General features: G+C 35.1%; 1 protein-coding gene across 2 annotated transcripts in view; it reads left to right on the top strand.

The window, feature by feature from the left end:
* ap3b1a (adaptor related protein complex 3 subunit beta 1a) overlaps positions 1–22,824 on the top strand; it is a 318,566-nt gene that overhangs the window by 83,738 nt on the left and 212,004 nt on the right. For both annotated transcript variants that reach the window (XM_028805706.2, XM_028805707.2), the window contains exon 7: positions 8,746–8,928. In XM_028805706.2, the coding sequence (XP_028661539.1) occupies positions 8,746–8,928 (183 nt within the window). The remainder of the gene's footprint in view (positions 1–8,745; positions 8,929–22,824) is intronic.

Raw genomic sequence — 22,824 nt, 5'->3', positions numbered from 1 at the left:
AAGTCAAGGAGGATTACGAAACCAACTTAGCATGACAGTGAAAAGAAAGTGAGGTGTCATGCCTAATAAGCATTTGAGATGACTGTTGACAGCCAAAATGGCCTGAATGCTATTTGTTTTCTTACAGAAATGGTGTACTTTATAGGTGGGTGTTATAGGCATTTGTTAATATAAGCAATTGCTATATATTGGGAAACTGTCTATCCACTATTTTACATCAAAATCCACTGTATCTCACTCTCACCATTCTTAGGTTTTCTTTCATGTTTATTATATACAGATATAGCAGTGAAAATTGTGCTCAAAGTATCAGGTACGGATTTTTCTTTTCTATTTGTCTTCCTTGCTATTGTGAGCTGATGAATTTGAAGACATCTGCCAGCATGATGTTGGTGATTGTGGTCATCTTTTCATTTTTTTTTTTTTTTTTAATTAATTTTGTACATGTGGTGCACATTCAGGATAGATAGAGTATGTGTATACACTTGGATTTTGGATAACTTGCAAAATTAATCTAAACAATAAAATGATAAAATCACATATGAAGATGTGGAGATTGCAGAATTTAGAAGCTATTGCATGTTTCATGGAGCACCGTGAAGACTATCATTTACAAGTTCTTTTTTAAAGGCTTTTATAATATTTGCGTTAAGTTTAGGAGAAGAAATAGACAAAAACATATATCTTTGGTGTCTTTTTTTGTTAAAATCAGATATTTTAACCCATAGACAAAAAGTTTAATTAACTGCTAAACTAAAATGGTAATGTATGGAGTAATATTGCCAGTTCATAGCTTATGCACATCGATAGGCAATATGCACACTCACTTTCTGTGTTAGCGAGCTTCTTCACTAGGGCTCATGTTTTTATGGACAGCTCCCTGCACTGTTTTTTGTCCTTGCTTATAAAGGAATATTTATTGGATTGATTATTTTTAACCTCCATGAGCACTTGATTTTAAAAGGAATATTTATTTATTGGATTGGAGCACTGTACAGTTTTTGGACACTGGATTGTTTTAATAAAAGCACTTTACAGTTAAACCTACCCCTTGCTTTGTGTCTTGTGTTCTCCCTTGGGTACATTATTAGCGCTAGCGGGTGCCAGAGACTCCATGGAAGGACCCATTGTCGTGGGGCTTTGTCATAGCTTTAAACTATATGTTTCAAGCTACATCCACAATTACAAACTTAAGATCCAGACATATTAAAACCTGGTGCCTACTGTGAATTTAAATGGGACAAATGAGCCATGTTTTCATCAAGTGCTAGGTTGACAATTACTGGATTCGTAGCTGAACTGTAGTTGTTGTCCTTGAGGTTTTTATCATCCTCCTCCTTGCCCAGTGTCCTCCTCAGTCCAGTCACTTTCTCCTATTCCAAACTCTTGGTCTTGAAAGTGGACCCTGGCTTATGAAAAATCACATATCTGTTCTCTGCAAAGGGACTCTCTTTACTTGAAAGGTATGAAAAGTATGTTCTTGTACTTTTTGGAAGCGGAGCATAAAGGTACACACAGTGTTCAGCTGTAGAACTATCTGAATACTGAAAGTTAAAATTCATTTCCTTGTACATTCTTGCTACTAAACAAAAATCACAGCTGCAGTGCGGACAAGGGAAGTGATTGAGTTGGCCAAGATTTCACTGGAAGTATGTTAACACTACCGTGTGCATATAGTCTATTTTATTGTCATTGTTATAGTTACAGTTTGTTTGGTTGTATTTGTTAGGAGGTAGGAAAAGTGTATTTTACTGGGTAAATTTTGCCCCGTCACTGAAATAGAAGGACTTTTTACAAATAAATAGCTGCATTATACAAAATAACATTTTAAGTTATCATAATAGTAAAATCTACTTACAGTATTTAGTTTCATCAGCTGCAGAAAAAATCAAATTATATAGATTTAGTTAAATTGATTTAATTTAAAAAAATCATTAAAATATTTACAGTAAGTAAACATGTTTCATGTATGTCAGTGTTACTTAGTTTTTTCATACCAAGACCAATTTGCTAAAGTGAAAGATACAGTACACCACCTATGGCCAGTAGTCTCTTGTTAGTGTAATTCCCTGTTACAATGACCACATTTATTTCATTAAAATATTTATGTGAAAAATACTAAAATCTGCATCCAATGTTGTTAATTTGGTTTCAAACCCCCAGGTTACAGCCAGTGCTCAATATTAACTTCTCAGCTATTTAGTTAGTATAAAAACAGGCAGCCTGAAGCAGTGCATGTCATAGACAATATGGAATTGAAGTTTTGCAATGGCTAAAGGTGAGCATTCTAGGCTAACATAAATGTGAATTTAAAAGATGCATGTAGTGAGAGATAAAACTTGGTGTGGAGAGGGACCAGCTTCAAGAAGTGTCAAAAAATTAAAAGATAGGAAACGATAACAACAAATGGTCAGAAATTAAAAACTGATACTGTAGTACAAGTACATGGATTCTCAAAGTTCTTACCATAAAGGCCACCTTTGTAAAATGACCAGAACCAGGGCCAGCAGGCCATATACAAGCATTGTAATTACAGTATTTTTTAACAAGAGAAATTTATTTTTTTGCTTTCCCTTCTATATTGTTCATCAGGTTCATGCTATAAATGTGCATTTATTTAACCTGTATCATGAAAGAGAATTAACCAATTAAAAGTAATTATTGCCCTAAATATAATGAACATTACTAGTCTCACTTGTTAGTGGGTCGTGTGACCTTATAGGTCTATTGTGACTTTGCCAAAGGTAGTCTTATACACATGTTTAGATGCTTTTCTCTGTATGTGTTGCAAGTTGAATTTTTTAATGGGATTCATGCTTGAAAGTCCTGACTCACAAATGTAGGTAGATTCAAACCTGATCAAAATTTATGTGGCACATTTGTTGCGAACAGTCTACTTGTCTGTAAACTATGTCTAAAATGTGCACAGTTTTTTAAACATTGAACTTGGCTTTGATTACAAGACTATTCCAAAGCGTAGATCATACCCTTGAAAGTTGTACTTTCTAGTTTTATCGCCAATAAACATCTCTTCCATGTGTTAACTTTACATTTCTAGTGGATGATCTGTGTACCACACTGCAAAAGCCCTGTTTTATTGTTTTAAGCAGGATAGAAAGCTTTTTCTTTAAATGTTTCTTTCTTCAGTCTTAGTTTTGCTAAGTAAATCAGTCTTAGTTGTGTTAAGCATATTCATAATAGCATAGAAAAGAAAGGAACATACACTTAAAGCCACATTCAAATTTTCTTGTTCAATAAAAATGTATTACCTGTTGTGCAGTTCATTATTATTCTTGCTGTGCCTAGCGGATACCAGAACATCAACAAGACTGAAGACAATAAATGCAAGTTCACGTTTTATGCTGATGGGTAATGCATGAAATCCCCTTAGAGCCCGAAGCTAGTCTATTATAATAAGTAAACTATATTCCGAGAGCTTTTCTTCTGAGTCTAATGCCGGCTGCATATTAAAAAATTTAGTGTAACTGTGAGAATAACTGAAAATGCAAAATTCAGTTCATCTGATCATTTTCTGAAATGGTATGTTTCCTTTAATTGCCTTTTTGTCACTGGAGGCTTAGAAATGGGTGTAAAATATTAAAATAAACCATGAGTTTAAAATCATTTACAGTTAAAAAGCTTGATGCAAAAACCTTGGTATTATAATCACCAAATTGTATATATATGGAAATAGATATGTTGTTCTTAGTCTTAGACTTATAGCGATAAGCAAAAAAGAGCAAAATGCAAAATTACAGCATAGCCAGAACTTTATGGTATTTAACTGTGAGATGTTTCTATTAGATTTAGTGCTATAATAAAAAAAAATCAACTATAGCTTTTAAAAGCGTATTTGAAAATATTTTAAATGCTTTAAAAGATAGCAACATGTTTTATGCAGTACTTACAAAGTATCCACTGTATAATTTTTGGTATATTATTCTAGTTGAAGTGAGCAGTATTCTAGTCTGTCATCCTACTTTGCTATCCTCTAGCCCATGGGGGTTAGGGTCAGTTGTCATGTTTTGAAATATAGTACTGTCTTCCTTCTACTTTATCATTTGTCCTGTTAGCAAAGAGATCATGTTTTTCCATCATCATTGACTACTTTTGTATAGCTTCAGCTCTTTGCTAAGCTTCTAATGCTTCTGTCTTCACCTGATCATTTTGCCTCTTTCTTTACTTCAGAGATCATGGATTTCCAGGTAAATATGAAACCATCATAATGGTATTTAAAAAAAAAAAAAAAAAAGTTAGGTAATCGATCTTGTACTATTATATTAAGATCACTGTACTTTCAGTCACAAATGATTTTGCCTCTGATTAAGGTGTTTTCTTCTTATCTATCTTTATTTTTGCTTTCCATTCATCAGCCTTTAATACGTTCAACTACTCTAAATGTGTGAATCAGAAGTGACCTCACATTTTTTTGTAGAGGCCCCACTATAGACCTCTTTAGTTGTGAAATGGACTCATGCAAGAACAAAGACCCATAAGTCAAGGAATGACAAGTAAGATGAACAGAGGAACCTAGAAAACACTAGTTTTGTAACTGGAAGTGATTTTAATCCAGCCAGGAGAAGGTTCAGTCTTTCTTTAAAACCATATGCAACCCATCTGTCAAACTTGAGAAGCGACAAGAGAATGGCAAGTTGAGAGAAGTTCAGGGATTCTTTCTGGGTACTTTCCTTGGGATTCCCTCAGGGAGGGGGAACTCCCCAAAATGACAGAAAACATATGAATCCTGATCTCTGAGCTGAAAAGTTATAAGCCACTTGCTTGGAGAGATGAATTCGACAAACTCTTACCTTGGTGGACCAGAAGTTGAGACCTAGTCTGTCAAGTCAAAGCTGTGTGCTGTATTCTGACAAGGCTGAGAAGAAGGAAACTTCAGCATCTAAGCTCTTGGGCCAGAATGAGTAATGCTTTTTCCTTAAGATGGCAAGCTGAGGAAGCAGCAGCACAGCATTGACAAGGATCATGCAGCAAAGAGAAAGTTCACTCCAGTGCATCTAGAATCTTCCACTTGAACCCAGAGCAGCAACAAAGCAGCAACAACACACAACATCGGACATCATCCATAAAGACTTGGTATTATAAACGATTTATCTGTTCCAAGATAAAGTCGAACTCTACCAGTAAACAGTCACCCTATGTGTTACATACTTGTCTGCATCCATTCTTGAATAGTTCTATAGTCCTTATATTTATTAATAAGTTACATTATTCTGTTTCTTAAAACAAGTGTGCCTCAGTTACCTTGATACAAGTCTAATGGTTGGAGACCCGCCTCCTGCAACAGAGAAAGGTAAGGTTAATAAAGTAGGAGTCTTGCTGAATTATCGGATTAATTGGTGGTATTGCCGAAGGCAAAACTGCTAATTAATTTGCCAAGTTAAAATGTCTTTTTCAAATCCCACAAATGAAACCCAAAATCACTTTTATCTGATGTAGACCTGTTTGTATGTTTTCTTTCAATGGGGAAATCAGTTGTGTGTTAAACGTGATTGGAGAAATGCACACACCAATACAGTAATCCCTCCTCCATCGCAGGGGTTGCGTTCCAGAGCCACCCACGAAATAAGAAAATCCGCGAAGTAGAAACCATATGTTTATATGGTCATTTTTATATTGTCATGCTTGGATCACAGATTTGCGCAGAAACACAGGAGGTTGTAGAGAGACAGGAACTTTATTCAAACACTGCAAACAAACATTTGTCTCTTTTTCAAAAGTTTAAACTGTGCTCCATGACAAGACAGAGATGACAGTTCCGTCTCACAATTAAAAGAATGCAAACATATCTTCCTCTTCAAAGGAGTGCGAGTCAGGAGCAGAGCATGTCAGAGAGAGAGAGAAAAGCAAACAAATCAATAGGGCTGTTTGGCTTTTAAGTATGCGAAGCACTGCGGCACAAAGCTGTTGAAAGGCGGCAGCTCACACCCCCTCCGTCAGGAGCAGGGAGAGAGAGAGAGATAGAGAGAGACAGATAAAAACAAACAGTGAAAAATCAATACGTGCCCTTTGAGCTTTTAAGTATGCGAAGCACCGTGCAGCATGTCGCTTCAGGAAGCAGCTTGCACAGAAGGTAGCAACGTGAAGATAATCTTTCAGCATTTTTAGACGAGCGTCCGTATCGTCTAGGTTTGCGAACAGCCCCCCTGCTCAATCCCCCTATGTCAGGATCAGAGAAACTCAGCGCAAGAGAGGGAGAAAAGTAAGTTGGGTAGCTTCTCAGCCATCTGCCAATAGCGTCCCTTGTATGAAATCAACTGGGCAAACCAACTGAGGAAGCATGTACAAGAAATTAAAAGATCCATTGTCCGCAGAAATCTGTGAACCAGCAAATAAATCCGCGATATATGTTTAAATATGCTTACATATAAAATCCGCGATGGAGTGAAGCCGCGAAAGGCGAAGTGCGATATAGCGAGGGATTACTGTATGCTCCACATTTTGGAACTGACTTAATCATTTTAACTTCACCTTAATATCAATTGCAGAGTGATTTATTGGAAATCAGAAGTCACCACCTACACCTTGAGATGTCTCAACAACATAAACAACTTCTGCAATGGCAGTAAGAAATACACCCCAACAATTGCTTATGAAAAGCATTACATACAGCAATGAAAAGTATAGTTCTGAATAGCTGGATATTACACCAAATCACAGAAAACAACATCCATGTTTCAGTATTTAGATCTTATTTTTCTTGCTATGGGAGACTAATTTCATTACACAAATTAACTTTGTACATTTTGAATTGGTGCTTGACATGGTTAGGTTATGAAAAAAGCCAACTTTTTAGCTTGGGAGATATGCCAATGAAAAAACAATAGAAATTATTTCATTTCCTGTTTTCTTACCCATGTTATGTCTTTTTGCTTGGCAGCACCATAAGAAACTGTAATTATAACTGTTGCCCATAGATAGTGAGTAAATGTTGAGAGTAACTTTATTTGTGTTATAGTATTCATATTAAGTTATTTACATTAAACTAATTCAACAGTTCAAGTCTGTGCAAGGAGTTCTTCATTAAAATGTCCATGGGCATGCATTTGCCTGTTTATATATCTCATTGGTAGAGAAATTTTAAAATAACATTGCTGTCTACTATTTTACACTGATATATGTGGGGATCCTCAATGTCCTGTTTTCTCTTCCAAGCCATAGCCATCTGCTAGGGCTGTCAGACTGAATGTCACCATTCAAATATAATTTGAATATAGAGTACTGTGCAAAAATAGGCACTTTAGTACATAAAAATATTTATTATTGACAGTTATTGGGTATTTTCTGTATCAGTTTGTCACTTGTATTGCATCCAGAACTCCATTGAAGCCCTTTAAAAATTTGTCCCAAACCTTCAAGTTCTGTCTTAGCTGTCTATTAATCCTAATTTTGTGATGTTGCATTTCGATGCCCTTTGTGCTAAAGTTGAGCATTCTATTAAAAATTCCTACCATAGATATGACTTTGCAGATGAAGTTCAGCTTATTAAAGAGTGATTGGATCTTTTTTTTAACTCAGCATACCCTACCAACCTCATTCTTTAGCACAATGAAATAATCAAGTGGGAGATGACACAGACCAAGAACAGTGTTGATCTCGTTACCTAAAAATGACAAGCAAGTGTTTGGATGAACAGTTTTATCTTGAACCACACCAACTTCTAGTTCTCATAAAATCTATCCAACATTACTTCACACTGACTGACATTTGGTTGTCCAACTAACAAGAAATCATCTAAATAGTGTGCCACTGAATCAGTGCTTCCATCCTTGACCAAGCAATAATGCAACAATGCACGAATGAGCTGAATGCCTCAAAGCACAGTATATTTCTCTTTTTTTCCCCTCTATGGTCAAATTCGATCGTCTTCTAGGCTGTCTGCCAGAGGATGCGAGTGACTGCAGCTGGGCCAAACTAAAGACCTCACTAAACTGTCCAATTGGTAGTAACAATTTATAGAGCTAAGAGTCAAATGCATTCATAAGCAATACATCATATAATGAAATTATTTATTTTTATTGATTTGTGAAATATAAAGGGTCAAAGTGCTCCAAACTGTAAAACAGGAAATGCAATGGCATTACTTGTTCTTGCTTCTAACTGCACACAGATAAGTATAGCAGTGATACAGGCTAAGTTATTAATCACTGTATACAGTATATTATTATTAGACACTTCTGAAAATGTTGTTTCTGGACCTGCCTTTGTGGCAGCAGACACTTATGTTCATGTGATGTTTTGCATTTAAAATGCACAGTGTACAAAATCTGTCAATTAGTGATTTATAGATAATATTTATATTTGTTGTACTTTCAACCTTGTGTCTTGGTTATCTGTTATGCATTTTAAGTTAGTTAAAATGACTTTTATTAATAAATGTATTCTAAGAATTAAGTCTAACATGATGTTTTTGCATTTTAAGTAATCTGAAAATTGTTTTTATATTTACTCAGAAACACTAACAAGATGCAGCACCCAAAGTTACAATTTTTGAGTAAATTACAAACGCATCTTGTGCCGTTTCCTTTTCACTAGGTTTTACTCCTTTTTCCTTGCATTTTATGTTTAAAGTTATTACTTTTTCACAGAACTCTAAATGCTGCTTCTTTGTTGGTTAATCTTTTATTTGAGTGTGGCATGTGTTTAAACATTTGTGTTTTTTTTCTCTTAAGCTTAGTTCTTTTCGTGTAATATTCTTGCTTTCTTTCTGTTTTTTATTTTTTACTACAGTTGGTTGCTGGAAGTGTTGTGATGGCTTTTGAAGAAGTCTGTCCAGACCGCATAGATCTTATTCATAAAAATTACAGAAAGTTGTGCAACCTTTTGGTGGATGTTGAGGAATGGGGTCAAGTAGTTATTATTAACATGCTGACCAGATATGCACGTACCCAGTTTCTGAGCCCATGGAGAGAGGTGAGAGAAATCATCAATTGGTCCTTGCAGTCAATCACTTGCTATGCTTTTATGTAGTTTTATTTTAATGCAATAACATTTTTCCTCTCTTTTCAAAAGCTGCCCAGGAAATGCATCAGGTAAGTAATAGCATGAAACCTATAGATACAACAAAGATGCAAGGTACATTGAAACTGTTTTTCCGAAGTTTTCAGTTTTTAATTATACTGTTTCCAAGATAAAATCACTGCCACAGAGGTGATGCACAGTTCAGTTGTTTAAATGCAGTAAAAAAAAAGCCCCCTTGTCTCAATTACATCATTACTACGTATTCTTCAATATGAATTTTTTTAGCTCAGAATCTTCGTATTTGAGGAAAGGGACCCTGCATAAAGAATTAATATACAAGTTTTGATATTTATTAAATAAATGTATCATACTTAGAAAGTATCTAGAGTTGTGTTAAAAAAGTGGTATTTCAATTTAACAACTGCATACTGAACCTAGATGAAGTAGATGGGTATACAAGCCCACACTGAAAAGCTTTATTTTAATTTCACAGTCATTTAACTGAAGCAATAATGCTACCCTTTTTATACTATGCAGTAAAGAAATTTGCTCAGAAAAAAATACAAAACAACCTTGGGAAATTATTAATGCAGGGCTCAAGTTATGGGGTAAGCTCAGAGATACACAGTTGAATATGTCTGTGGTGTCCTGGATAATGGACTATCTGTTCAGCAGACCGTAGTTTGTGAGGCTCAAGGACTGTGCCTCTGATACAGATGTGAACAACACTGGAGCACCACAAAGAACAGTCCTGTCTTTTTTTTTTTCTTTACTCTGTACACCTCATATTACAAAAACAACATCGGGTCATGTCATTTGCAGAAATTCTTAGATGATTCTGCACAAAATAGGTGTATCGATAGCGGGGATGAGAATATTAAAGTTGGGTGAAGAACTTTGTTTCTCGTTGCAGAAAGAATTTTATATCTGCAAAATCAAGGAACTGGTTATTGACTTTCAGTGCACTAAAAAGCCTGTATGTCCTCACACTATTCAGGGAGTGAATGTAGAAGTGCTACACTCCTCAAAGTACTTGGGTGGGTTCACATAAGTGACAAGTTTGACTGGCCTCATAACACAGAGGACTTAATAAGAAAGGGCAGAATAGTCTGTTTTTTTCTTAGGAGACTGCATTCGTTTAATGTGGGTAATGATATACTTTACATGTGTTGTGACTAAGTTATTAGGGAAATAGATACTGTAAGCCTCAGTTTTGTTGTTCTCAGAAAAGTGTAATGTCTTATACTATTCCTAAATGTGTTGTTCAAAAACTTGCCAATTGCTCTGTAAATGAAATGAGCCTATGATCATGAGCTCCAAGACAGGAAGAGCATGGTCAGAAACTGCAGTGGCAGCATAACTGCAAGATTTGAAACGAGGAGTGTTGTCTTTAGTGTTGAAACAAGTCTCAATATGAATCAAATATTTAATGCTTTTCTAAAAAATTTAGAATTACTAAAAAAAGTTTTGGAAAGACATTATTGTCCCTTTAAATGACTAATCTCTTACAAGGTTTCGAACACATTTAAATGTGAATTTTTGACTGCACTTGTTATGTATCCATATTCCAACTCTTAATTTGGTTACGATAGTTGATATAGATTAACTGTCACACGCATTCTCTCTTTCTCCCTTAAGTCTATTTTGTTTTGTGTCTTCTGTAAAGCTGTATCATCTACCTTTATTAATCCAAGGTAAATTATTCTCTCTTTCCAGTTTGTTTTAGATCCTTAACATTCCACAATGGTATTTAATAGGCAGACAAAGGAATTTGATATGTTCTTTCCAGCAGTCATATGTCCTGGTGACATGTAATCTCACTGCAATATTTGTAGCTGCAGAGCCTTTTATACCATTAATAAGCAAGATCTTATACTGCTTATGCCTAATAATAGGAGAACGTAAGCACTGTATATTTTCTTTGAGGGTAAAATGAAAAAAGGAGTACCAAAAGAAAAAAATAAAAACAGAAAAAGCTGTCTTTCTTGTACACATTTTCCTGACAAAGAAAAAGTTAACAAAATATATACATGGCTGTGACAATAATGTAAACAGAACACAGGTGGCCCTTGGATTATGAATGAGTTCTGTTCCTTCTGAAATTTTTTATTTGATTTTGGTATGCAAGAGAAAACTTGTATTGAAAATGTCCATTAATGGAAGTATTTGTAGAAATGCATAATGTTCTATTACTTATTTTATGAAAAGGTTTAATGTTAATTGAAGCAATTCAAGCATTGAAGCAATATTTACTTTAAATGGGAAAGCACAAGTTTAGTTTAAAGTAAAATGAATCACAAGTGGATAAAGTATGTTGACCACCTTATGCTTAAACAGCAGTGATTTGTACTATTCAGCTAAATAGCTAACTTCTGATCAAGCTGTTTAGCTGTGATTGAGCTTCTTCCACAACTGTGTTTGATGCCAGATTCTTTCATCAACAAGTGTGCACAAAAGCACAAAATGATTGAGAATTGTGATGTCTGTAGTGTACAGTACTATTGTTGCTAGGTGAAAATTAATAATTGAAATTAAACGTGTGTTTGCTTATATCTGTAGGGTTGCCATAGCCCAAGACCCATCTTTATCTCTCTATTGTATTAAAAACGTTTTCCATCATGTCCGCATTATTCAGCCTTGACCACTCCCCTTAACATCGCTCGCCCAATCATTACTCCTACTGCGCACATCCTGTCTTTGTACCACTCCTTGACACTCTCAGTGCTAACTTGCCCTTCAGTGTAGTCAGTTATAATGGCAAGGCAGAAAAGCAAATTATCTATTCAAGAATGTCAAATTTTAGATCACAATAGAAAAAGAGCGGGATGATCTGATAAAGAAAATGAACAAAAAAGACTTGCATATAATAAAAATCAAGAAGAAAGAGAATCTTCTAATAAATGGAAAAGAGAAAAATATCCCAAATGTAAACAGAAATGCGAAAATGCATTGTTTATAGAATATAAGTTAGAGGATAAAGTAATTCATAATATTGTAACAGTTTGGAAAAGGAATTACCACCAGGCAGTAGTGTGTCCTAAAAAGCCATGCCAAATGGGGTTGCTTAGAGTGCTGTGGAGAGAGGAGGGCAGAGCAGCCACATCTCCGACTCTTAAATAAAGCGGCCAGTCTGATGCTAGGGGTTTGGAAATTGCTAAGGGAGTTCAGTTCATTTTTATAGAGGTACATTGCGGGTATAAAGAGGTGTTTGACATGTGGTTGTTCTTAGTTTGTTTTTTATGGGCATCGTTTTTTTTATTGTATTTTTTTTCTGAATTTGCGTTGTCCAGTTAAGACAGAAGATCAATAAAACCTTTATTTTGGACAGCTTCAACCACTTTCCTATATGCTTTATTTCTCCTGCTTGGAAAGGGACATTACAATATTGTTTTTGACAAAGTGTTAATGTAATTTAATTTTGTATTTATTTTTTATCACTTTTTCTTATATTTTACTTTTTAACTTCTACTTTTACTTTTTACTTTGTTTTATTATATATTGGTATTTAAAATAGACAGCTGTAGTGAAATACTCAAGTAACTGATTTTCCCTCAATAATAACTAAGGACCAAACCTTTGTTCCGCGCCACGCATGCTCTTCTTCAAGTGGCTTAGCTGCAAAGTAGCAGGCACCTAGGTGCCTGCCTCTGGGGGTTGGCAAGGGAAGCGAGCAGGGGGTGGAGCCCCCTAGTATAATAAAAGTATAGTTATTAAAAATTTTGCCTCCCTGAATGACTTGATTACTTTTAAAAGTAAGTTTTTAAGTAGTTACATATAAACAATAAGAAAAAAATGCATTGCACTACAGGCTAAACATGTATGTTTGTTAAAGTGATAAATTTATCAATTTACTTTATATACAATGTAGAAGCTAGCACCTAATGTCCATTCTTCAGATTTTATTAAAATACATATTTACATTTCTGCAGTCAGATCAGTCTTTAAAATACATTTGCAAGGCTACTTCTACTTCATCTGGAAATCACATTAGATGTGTCTGACCTCAAATAGTAACTGTAAAACAATGTGAGTTGCTTTCCATGGCATATCCTACCTTTCACAACTGTAACTTAATCCCATTTTAAGATGCCTTTTTTCTATACAAGTTAAGCACTGTAAATTGGAAAGGATATTCCTCTGCGTGACCTCAGAAAGAAGTATTTCTTTATTAGTGGCAAAGTAAAGTATCTTTATTATGACAGTGAATGACTTGTAGTAAAAGCTGTGGATATGTCATCTGAAAAATATTGACAACTTGGAAAGTTGTCTTCAAGTATTCTGTTAAAGCAGAATGTGAATTGAGTATGATCCGTACCTTGTAACTCTTCTGGAATTCCCAGCGATCAGCAGATTGTTTTTTCCTAGAATAATTTTTAAGATAGATACATTTATTGTGCAGAGCTTTGATTTTTCTCACTGATCACCTGATTTTTGAAGAGCCCAGCTGAAAGATTCTTTCACTTGTGCCCTTGGCTACTGGATCAGATTCCTCAATGCAAGGTAGATGCAAATTCATCAAGGCGTCAGTTGGTGTCAACCTCTCCGAAGAGATACTTTTTTTAACAGTTTGGTTCCTTCCGTTATTTTGCTTTTTTATCCCAATTATCTAATCTGTCTGACTGTCTATAATGACAATGAGAATATGGATAGATATATTAATACAGTGGAACCTCGAGATACGAACACCTCTGTATACGAGAAATTCAAAATACGAGGAAAGTATGAGCGAAAAATTCAGATCTAAATGCGAGCATTGGCTCGCATAACGAGCCACGAGCCAGGCTGTGGGTATAGCTCGCGGCTTAGTGAGGGGGTGTGGTAGCAGTTGCGAGCCGCGATCTGCATGTCTGCGTTTCTCACTTAAGTGCACAGGTGGGAAACTGCCCACATCCATGATTGTTCCTGTGGCTGATGGGCTGCAGCTGCCATGTCCTCCCTGCATATATAGAGAAGCGCGAGCCGGTTAAGGGGGAGAAGAAGTAAAAGAAGAGAGGGGAGAGAACGGAGGTGGCAGGCAGGCGGGTGGGCAGGCTCGCGTGTAGCTGAACAGGCGAGCCAAACAGCTGAAGCAGGACGGTGTAGAGAAGGTCAGCTGCATTAAGAGTGTCTCGCCTGTTGCAGAGCCCGCAGGTGAGACGCTAACAGAGAAGAAGCACCGGGGATTGTCATCTGTTTTTTAAAGACGGCATCCTTTTGACGTTTTAACCTCGTGTTAAAGGATTGTTATTCTTGTGTATTTTAAACCTCCACTTCACAACTGTTTTAAGGATTATTTATTTAAAGATTTATTGAATGCTCTACTGCACTTTAGACACCTGTTTTGATTCTTTTAATAATCAGTTATATTATTTACCAGTGTTATTTATTAAAGGTAGACTACAGTATATATAATTGATCAGTGTTATTTGTTAGGAAAATTGATTTTTATGTTAATATATTTGGGGTGCGGAACGGATTAACTGGATTCCCATTATTTTCAATGGGGAAGTTTGTTCTAGATACGAGAAATTCGCTATACAAGCTCAGTGCTGGAACGAATTAAACTCGTATCTAGAGGTTCCACTGTATATATTGTTAACAGTTACCGTTTGATTGGATTACTATAGTACATTTTATATTTTAATTAATTTATTTATATTTTGGTCAAAATGTCAACCAGTTCTATTTTCACAGTACTTCTGCCAGAATTCAGGGATTATCCAAGCATAACTGGCATATCTTCCCCTTTCTGTATGGTATTGTATATTGCTCTGCAAATATAAAAATCAATGCATATTTTAAACCTCTTCATATTTCTTTCGTTAATTAAATAATTGTGTAATCTAAAACCAGATTTCTTAAGCTAAGAAAAACAGAAAACTATAAAGTTTGTTTCTCTGTCTAGCTGTGCAAATTAACTTTATTTTTCAAACTTCTGATTTGAAGATTTTTGTTTTTAAAAATGTATTCTTTTAATTTTTTTCACTATATGCACCTTATTCTGTCTGACAAATGTTGTGAATTGCAAAAAATATTGAAAGTAACTGGATAAATATTGTTATGAAATATCTGTATGATTCAGTGCTTCCTATTTACCCAAATCATTGTGGAGCTATTTTTGTCAAATTTCAAATTTATTATAGCTATAAAACCACTACGCATAAAGAAGCACTTCTGAGCATTTCATTGTAAAGCTAAACTGTAAAATACAGTATACAGACACAGGAACAGAACTGTTAATGCAAATGTCCAGCCTTGTTCACTAGATACCATCCCAGACAACCAGATAGAATAAAAGTCTTGTTTGTTTCAGTAGGATTATAAACGTCTATGAAGCTACCCTTTTAAAGGTATAAATCTGTGATTTGAGGAACAATTAAATGGCTGGCGACCAGACAGCAGTCAAATCACTTTCAGCACATTTCCCATAATTTTTCTAAGCTGACATCTTTTATGATAAATAGTGGATGCCAAGTCAAAGCTGATTACACAGTGCACTAGGAATTCATAGTGCTGTCAGAGAGAAGACCGATTGACTTTAAATTTACATATTAATGAGAAGATTTGTTAAGAGGGTGCTTGAGTATAAGAAAATAACAGCATATTTATAGGGCACGACATTTATAAATAAAGCTGATGCAGGGAAAATGGAAATTAAGCCTTTTAGGTTAATAAATTCAAGAGACTAGTAAAATGCATATTTGCATTTTTATATTTAAATTCATTTGACTGTTTGCATATTTGGGTTGCTTTGTTTTTTCAGCATTATTTCATACAGTAATATAAATAACTTTTCCCTTTATTTTTATTTTCAGTTTTTTGTGTTACTGGAGAATAGTCATTTTAAATCTTAGATATTGTGCAGTTTAAATATGACAAAAACATGTAAAAAATTTGTGAAAGGACATTGCTTTCCTTTACTATTGCTATAGATGTCATTTTTTAAAATACAAGTAATTCCTACTTAGAGCTCATGGCTTTCAACCTTGAAAAGTCTTTGACTTGTTGATTTGCTTATTTTATTACATTTTATTTGTGTGTACTGTATTTGTAATGTTTTGAAATTCTCAGTAACAACTTAAACTAGAATTGAAATTAATATTTGTCATTTACTTAGACCACAATTTGCTTGTCTATGAGAGAGATATCCTTCCATACACGTTTCACTCACAGTGTTGCTTGGAAGCAATTTTAAAAACAGCTAAAACAGTAAAATAAAAACTTATTAGTTAGAGTAAGACTGCAGCTTTAAAGAACACATTACTTGTAAATGTGAACACCATTCTGTATATAGTAAAACTAACAGATGTTTACACCTTAAAATATTTCTGAAAAGTTTATGGTATAACTAGTAAAACAGAAAGGTGAGCATATGCAACTTTGATTTTAGTGTTTTCATTATGAGAAATGTTAATCTAGAATAAGGCACTATATAAATAAAATGTATTATTATTCAGAATGAATCTGCTCTTGTTATAAGAAAACAAAATAATTTGCCTAATTAATAAACATGGTCCTTTTCTTTTTAGCTTTTGACCTGCAATTTGGCAGGGTCCATTGTTCATCTCTGACACATCCTTTCCCACAATCTGCAGTTACTCTAGAATTAAGTTTGGAAATCTATGCATGAAGTGTCACTTTTATAGAGTACATTAATACTGTTACTTGCATGTCTGACCAGCATGCAACATTATTTTTGATGTAGTCCAGGAAACCCTTCTTTGGACGTTGCTTCTTGATGCTGTCCAAACGCTGGTTCATAACATTGTCCTATTTTCTGCCCAGTTTAATATTCACATTTCCATAAGGTGCAGCTTTGGTTTGTGTTTCTTCCTGTTACACCAATGCTCTGAGCCATATATACTGATAGGTCAGATAGATCATCTTGTTGCACTGAATTTGCACAACTTCATCCAGGCGTCATTTCATTTTAGACTGGTCATTGAGCAGCATGTAATTGTCCATCTTGATTATATAGCTGATAATAATTATGCCTTTAGTCTGTTTGGTTTCAGTCAAAGTAATGCATCATTTTCCTTTTTAGCTTCATTCTGTAGTCATCAACGTTGGTCTTCTACAGTATAATTGTGTCAGATCTTAAAACTTTCAATCAAGTCTTCCCAGCAAATAATAATTGTAATAGTTTACAGCGGCATCTGTGAGTATGAAGTTTGAATGTCTTTTGTGATGGTGTTCATACAGAAAATGAACAACAATGGGAATGGAGCTAATACTTGGTGATGGTATTTGTGTTGACCATTAGGCAGTTATTGTGTGACTGATCACCAGCAGCCCACATGAGAGAATTAGGAAATGCCCCTTCCTTTAGACAGAAATAATAGGGATTTAAACCTGGTCAGACCCTGTCCAGATTTTGAGTTTGTAGGCATACAGTAATCCCTCCTCCATCGCGGGGGTTGCGTTCCAGAGCCACCCGCGAAATAAGAAAATCCGCGAAGTAGAAACCATATGTTTATATGGTTATTTTTATATTGTCATGCTTGGGTCACAGATTTGCGCAGAAACACAGGAGGTTGTAGAGAGACAGGAACGTTATTCAAACACTGCAAACAAACATTTGTCTCTTTTTTTCAAAAGTTTAAACTGTGCTCCATGACAAGACAGAGATGACAGTTCTGTCTCACAATTAAAAGAATGCAAATATATCTTCCTCTTCAAAGGAGCAAACAAATCAATAGTGCTGTTTGGCTTTTAAGTATGCGAAGCACCACGGCACAAAGCTGTTGAAGGCGGCAGCTCACACCCCCTCCGTCAGGAGCACAGAGAGAGAGAGAGAGATAAAAAAATCAATACGTGCCCTTCGTGCTTTTAAGTATGCGAAGCGCCGTTCAGCATGTTGTTTCAGGAAGCAGCTGCAGCTGCACAAAAGATAGCAACGTGAAGATAATCTTTCAGCATTTTTAGACGAGCGTCCGTATCGTCTAGGTGTGTGAACAGCCCCCCTGCTCACACCCCCCTACGTCAGCGCGAGAGAGAGAGAGAAAGTAAGTTGGGTAACTTCTCAGCCATCTGCCAATAGCGTCCCTTGTATGAAATCAACTGGGCAAACCAACTGAGGAAGCATGTACCAGAAATTAAAAGACCCATTGTCCGCAGAAACCCGCGAAGCAGTGAAAAATCCGCGATATATATTTAAATATGCTTACATATAAAATCCGCGATGGAGTGAAGCCGCGAAAGGCGAAGCGCAATATAGCGAGGGATTACTGTATACAGTAGTCCTCATCACTGCTGATAAAAAGATTTCCATTTGCATTTGGCATCTTTGGAAGAATATGCCACATTTGCCCTAGGCTGTTCTTGGCATGACCAACATTGAGATCTGGAATAAGCACTCTGAAAAACTACTAAACCTGGTGGATGCATGATTTTCAGAGGATTCGGACGCACCGGTTAGAACTGGGTCCATTTCTTTGGATGAGGTCACTGTAATGTATGAAATTTACTCTTTTATTGTGTGATATTTAAAATTGTTTTCATTATTATACGAGTTAAAAAAAGTAGTACATATTTTGATTTGCCATAGTTTGCATGTTCGCTTGTTGTTACTTGGAATTTGGGGACAGTATTTCAGAAATAGAAGGTCGTTACCCCATTTTAATCTTTTTTTGAATACAGTAAGTGATGATACTTGCCCTCTATAAGTTTCCCCACCAGTTCACATATTTCACTATAGCAGCTGACATTCAGTTAATCAGTTTATTTCTGGACTCCATGTGATACTTGGTTGAGAATGTCTGCACATTGTGTCCAAGACTTGACACTGTACTTTTCAGCCTCTGCCATTTGATATTTCTGCCTCTCTATCTCTATAAGCCGGTTAAAGAATATCTGAATTTACTTACTCATAATAATGCCCTCTGAAAAAATAGCTCCTTTTGATTTGGTGGCTGTTAGCCTGGTGAAGAAAATTGCAACACAATCTCCCTTGATTTTTTTTCTTTTAAGCTGAAAAATGTTTTCAAACAGAACAAATCCCTACAATGTTTGTTGAGTCCAGTTATTCAGAAAAGCTTTTTTGAATTGAAGAGCCAACTTCAATGTCTTGAATGCTGAGCAGAATAAACTTTCTAGATTCTTTGACTTATTTTTGGGCTAGCTTAGATGATACGACTCTGATACACAGTATATCCTCCCTTTCTGAAATTGCTGCATATTTATAATTAGAAGGCTGCTAGTACTAGTCAGTCTCTGCTGGTTGTCAAGTTTTTAAGATATTTTGACAATTTATCCTACAAGTATTATTGAAGGCTGTAAGATCCCCTCTGGCTATACTTGTAAAATGGTTCTGTTTTCATTAGATACCAAGAAGGCATTTAACAGACTTGCTTGGCATTATTGGTGTAAAATTCTGCAGATGATGAGTTTGTGACTCCTTCATAAATATGATCAAGACGTTATATCCTATTGCATCAGTTCTTCTTTATGCAGAATTATATTGCCCTGTTTCTGTGTCTATTTTTTATTGTTTTTTAGGAGATACTTGTGTCACTCTAACATGATTAACAGCTGTTTTCCTTTATATTTGATAATAATTCATCTCCCGAAATAGTAACATATACTGATGAAGTTCTTTTATTTCTTGGGGATGTCTTAGGTGATTTACCTCCCATTTTAAATCTGTTTGGTAAGTAAGAAGAATTCATAGCTTCACTATAAATTGGAGTAAATTATCCCTTCTTCGTTTACATTTGTCCTGTGGATCATTATCTATTCCCTCCTTCTCTCCCTATTTAAGGCCATTTAAAAACTTTGGCATTACAATAACACACTGTGAAGGATATTGCTACATTACATTTTCTCCATATTTCACAAGAGACAAAGCCATAGAACAATTGCCTGTTTCAGTTACATCTGTCTGTAATTACTACCCTCCCTTCTCCTTTGGTGTGCAGTTCACTCAGAGCTGTCATACTTTTTATGAAATGTACATCCGCTGAGGATTAAACATTTTGTTCATACGTTGGCCATAGTGGATAAGGGTGTGTATACATCCCTGATTTTGAACTTGATCATTGAGCCTTTGTTTTTCATTTCCTTTCTCTTTAGTTTTTCCAGCCTCACTCCACTTCACCCTACTCCTAGTTTTACCATTAAATCCAATCATTTTCTACATCTTTGACTTATGAATTATTTTTGAAGTCTGCATCAGGCTAAGCCTTGCTTTAACTAACTAGGCTTCATTTTTACAGAATAATTTGCCTGCTTATTTAATAGATGCTCCTTTGGTCTTGGCTTTTAAATATGGACTGAACACTCATTACTTTCTTCTAGCATATCCTAATTAGAACTGATGATTAACTGTGTATATTGCTTTTTTGATTGTTAGTTACCTGTTTAAAAATTTAACCAAAGTGATAATTATGACCCGTTACTAACCTCCTCTATTTTGTTTCTCTTCTTGGTGTGGTGCCACTGCTATTCTCAAAAGCTGTTTTCCTGCCTTTGGAAAGACATCTGTGATACTTGGAGCCTAAGAACTATGGATAGATTAGAGTAGCCTAGATTTCAATATAGAATGTTCAGAAGTGGATGGCCAGCCATTTGGCTTAGCTCTCGAGGACTGTAACTATGTCTAACTATGTCTGTTATAACTGACAATGGACAGCCAACCAAAGATGCCACCTACTCCATACCCCCCCCCCAAACTCGGGTTATTTTCTGCAGTGATGCTGCTGAATGTTTGTTTTTTTTTCTCTGTGTCATTTGCAGACCACCTCTTTCATGAAAGAGAAATGGTAATTTTAGCCACTATTGTGGAGTTTTTAGGGATAATAAAATTTTGTATTTGTAGTTTAAATTTAATGCAGCAGAGGAGAAGATGCTATCATTACTTGATAGTAAAATTACTTTAATATTAATAGTCATTGCTATGTTGAAGGTTTCCTTAGTGAAATTATTGTTTGGATTACTGCTGAGGATAAACACCTTGCCTCTGAGAGGAGTTTATTTATGTTTATGTGGTACATGTAAAGAGCTGTTAGCTGCTGAGTGCTGGTACTTAGTGTTGCTGATGGCTTGCTGTCATCACAGTACTGGGTTGATTCATTTTATTGTACGGGAGTGTTCTGAGACTTAGTAGAAAAACATATTTTGGTATACATTTTGCATGAATTGAGAATTTTTTTTATAGTTATACTGAAAAGTGAACTCCTAGAGAATAAAGTGCGTATCAAGTAATTGATTTTTCAATTTTTAACACACGTTTGATTAAAGGCTATTACTTGTGTGCAATAGTTCTTGAACCATTTATATATTCATATTTTATAGCTAATTTTTTTGAGTTTTTTTTTTTTTTACTGTATAGTGCTATCACACTATTATTAATGACCTTTATTAAATAAAAAATAAATCACATCACAAATATCTCTAGTGCTAGGTGAAAATACTGAAGTGTTTCACTTTTTAAATAGTAAGTTTTGTATAAAAAAATGCAGTGAAGCCTGCAGGACCTTTTTACAGTATATGAAATTCCTTGTTTAATATAAAATAGTTCTTGCTGTAATAGGTAATGGTGCACAGCACCAATTTCTCTGTATTGTTTAGAGGAATTAAAACATACAGAAGAAAATGAGTAATAAAAATGTGCTCACATGCAAAAGTCACTGAGCTGCAAGTTTGTTTATGGACCCAGTGAGTTTAATAAAGCCAGGGGTTATAAAAGCAACCATTTTTACCATTCAAAATGCCATTCCCCAGGTCCAGGTATTCATTTATTAATAAAAGATGTGAAATCTAGATGTGGTGTTACCAAATAGGTTAGGACAATATATATAGCCACAACCTAAACAGGCCACAGACAGTCTTTGGTGATAATGTAATAGTTCATTATTTTTGAAAGAGTTAGTGAAACAATAGCAAGATGTTTTGAAAACTGTATCTCTTTCCTAGATTTGGCTGTTTTTAAAAATGATTTTACAAACCAGTAAGAAAAATTCAGCATGTATAAAGAAACCCAGCAACGCATCAAAACATTTTGTGATCTCACTTGATGCAGCAGATAGCATTGTTCTTGCTTTTGTCTTAGGCTGAATACCTTGTCACTCAAAAAAGTGAGTTTTTTTTAAATATTGTTATATTAAGTTCAGTGTTTGCATTGATTGCAAATGACAGTCTCAGTGGTCATTTTGATTTTCAGCATAATGTTCCCTTGGTGGGTAAGCCTAAAACTAAACTTTTCTTATAAATATACCCTATGGCAACTGTCAGGCTTGGTGACTGGCATGTTGTGGTTTTGGATGAACTTTTCTCGATCCTAAACATTACAGAAGACTTGACAAGCACTTGATTCAGAGCAAAAAAATGTCTTCTGGAGTTGCTCTATCTACTGCAGGATAGGAAGCCATGTGTTCTTGCAAGACCTGATGTAGGGAATAATCGAATGATAATTGTGATTGCTGTCACAGCTGCAACTAGAAGTGCTACCACTTAATGAACTAAAAGCTTTTACTTTGCGCACAAGATATTTTTTGAGCCCATATTTATGGTAACATGAAATAATTCCATTAAAAACGCAAATTGTTAATAGATTTAACTGCTTTCTTTTTCACATACCTACCTTTGATTAAACATAGGAAAATGTAGCTAAGAACAATTGTAATTTAACAAACATTAAGCAGTACTATATAATTTAATACTGAAAAATATTACAAAGTATTTAATATATACTAAATATTTATATTTTTTCTTGTTTAAATAAAAAGCTTTTTTATTTTCACCTTTCTGAGAATGTTTGGATATTAAGTTTGCTATTCAGATGTTTCCCCATTAACAAAGATTAATATGAAAAGTTCACTGCTGTATTTGTAGTGATCAGGCATACCTTAGTTTGCATTTTCTTGCCTTAAT

Source organism: Erpetoichthys calabaricus, chromosome 7 (assembly GCF_900747795.2).
Source record: "Erpetoichthys calabaricus chromosome 7, fErpCal1.3, whole genome shotgun sequence".
Classification (NCBI taxonomy): Eukaryota; Metazoa; Chordata; class Cladistia; order Polypteriformes; family Polypteridae; genus Erpetoichthys; species Erpetoichthys calabaricus.
This window is presented reverse-complemented; position numbering and strand designations above follow the sequence as displayed.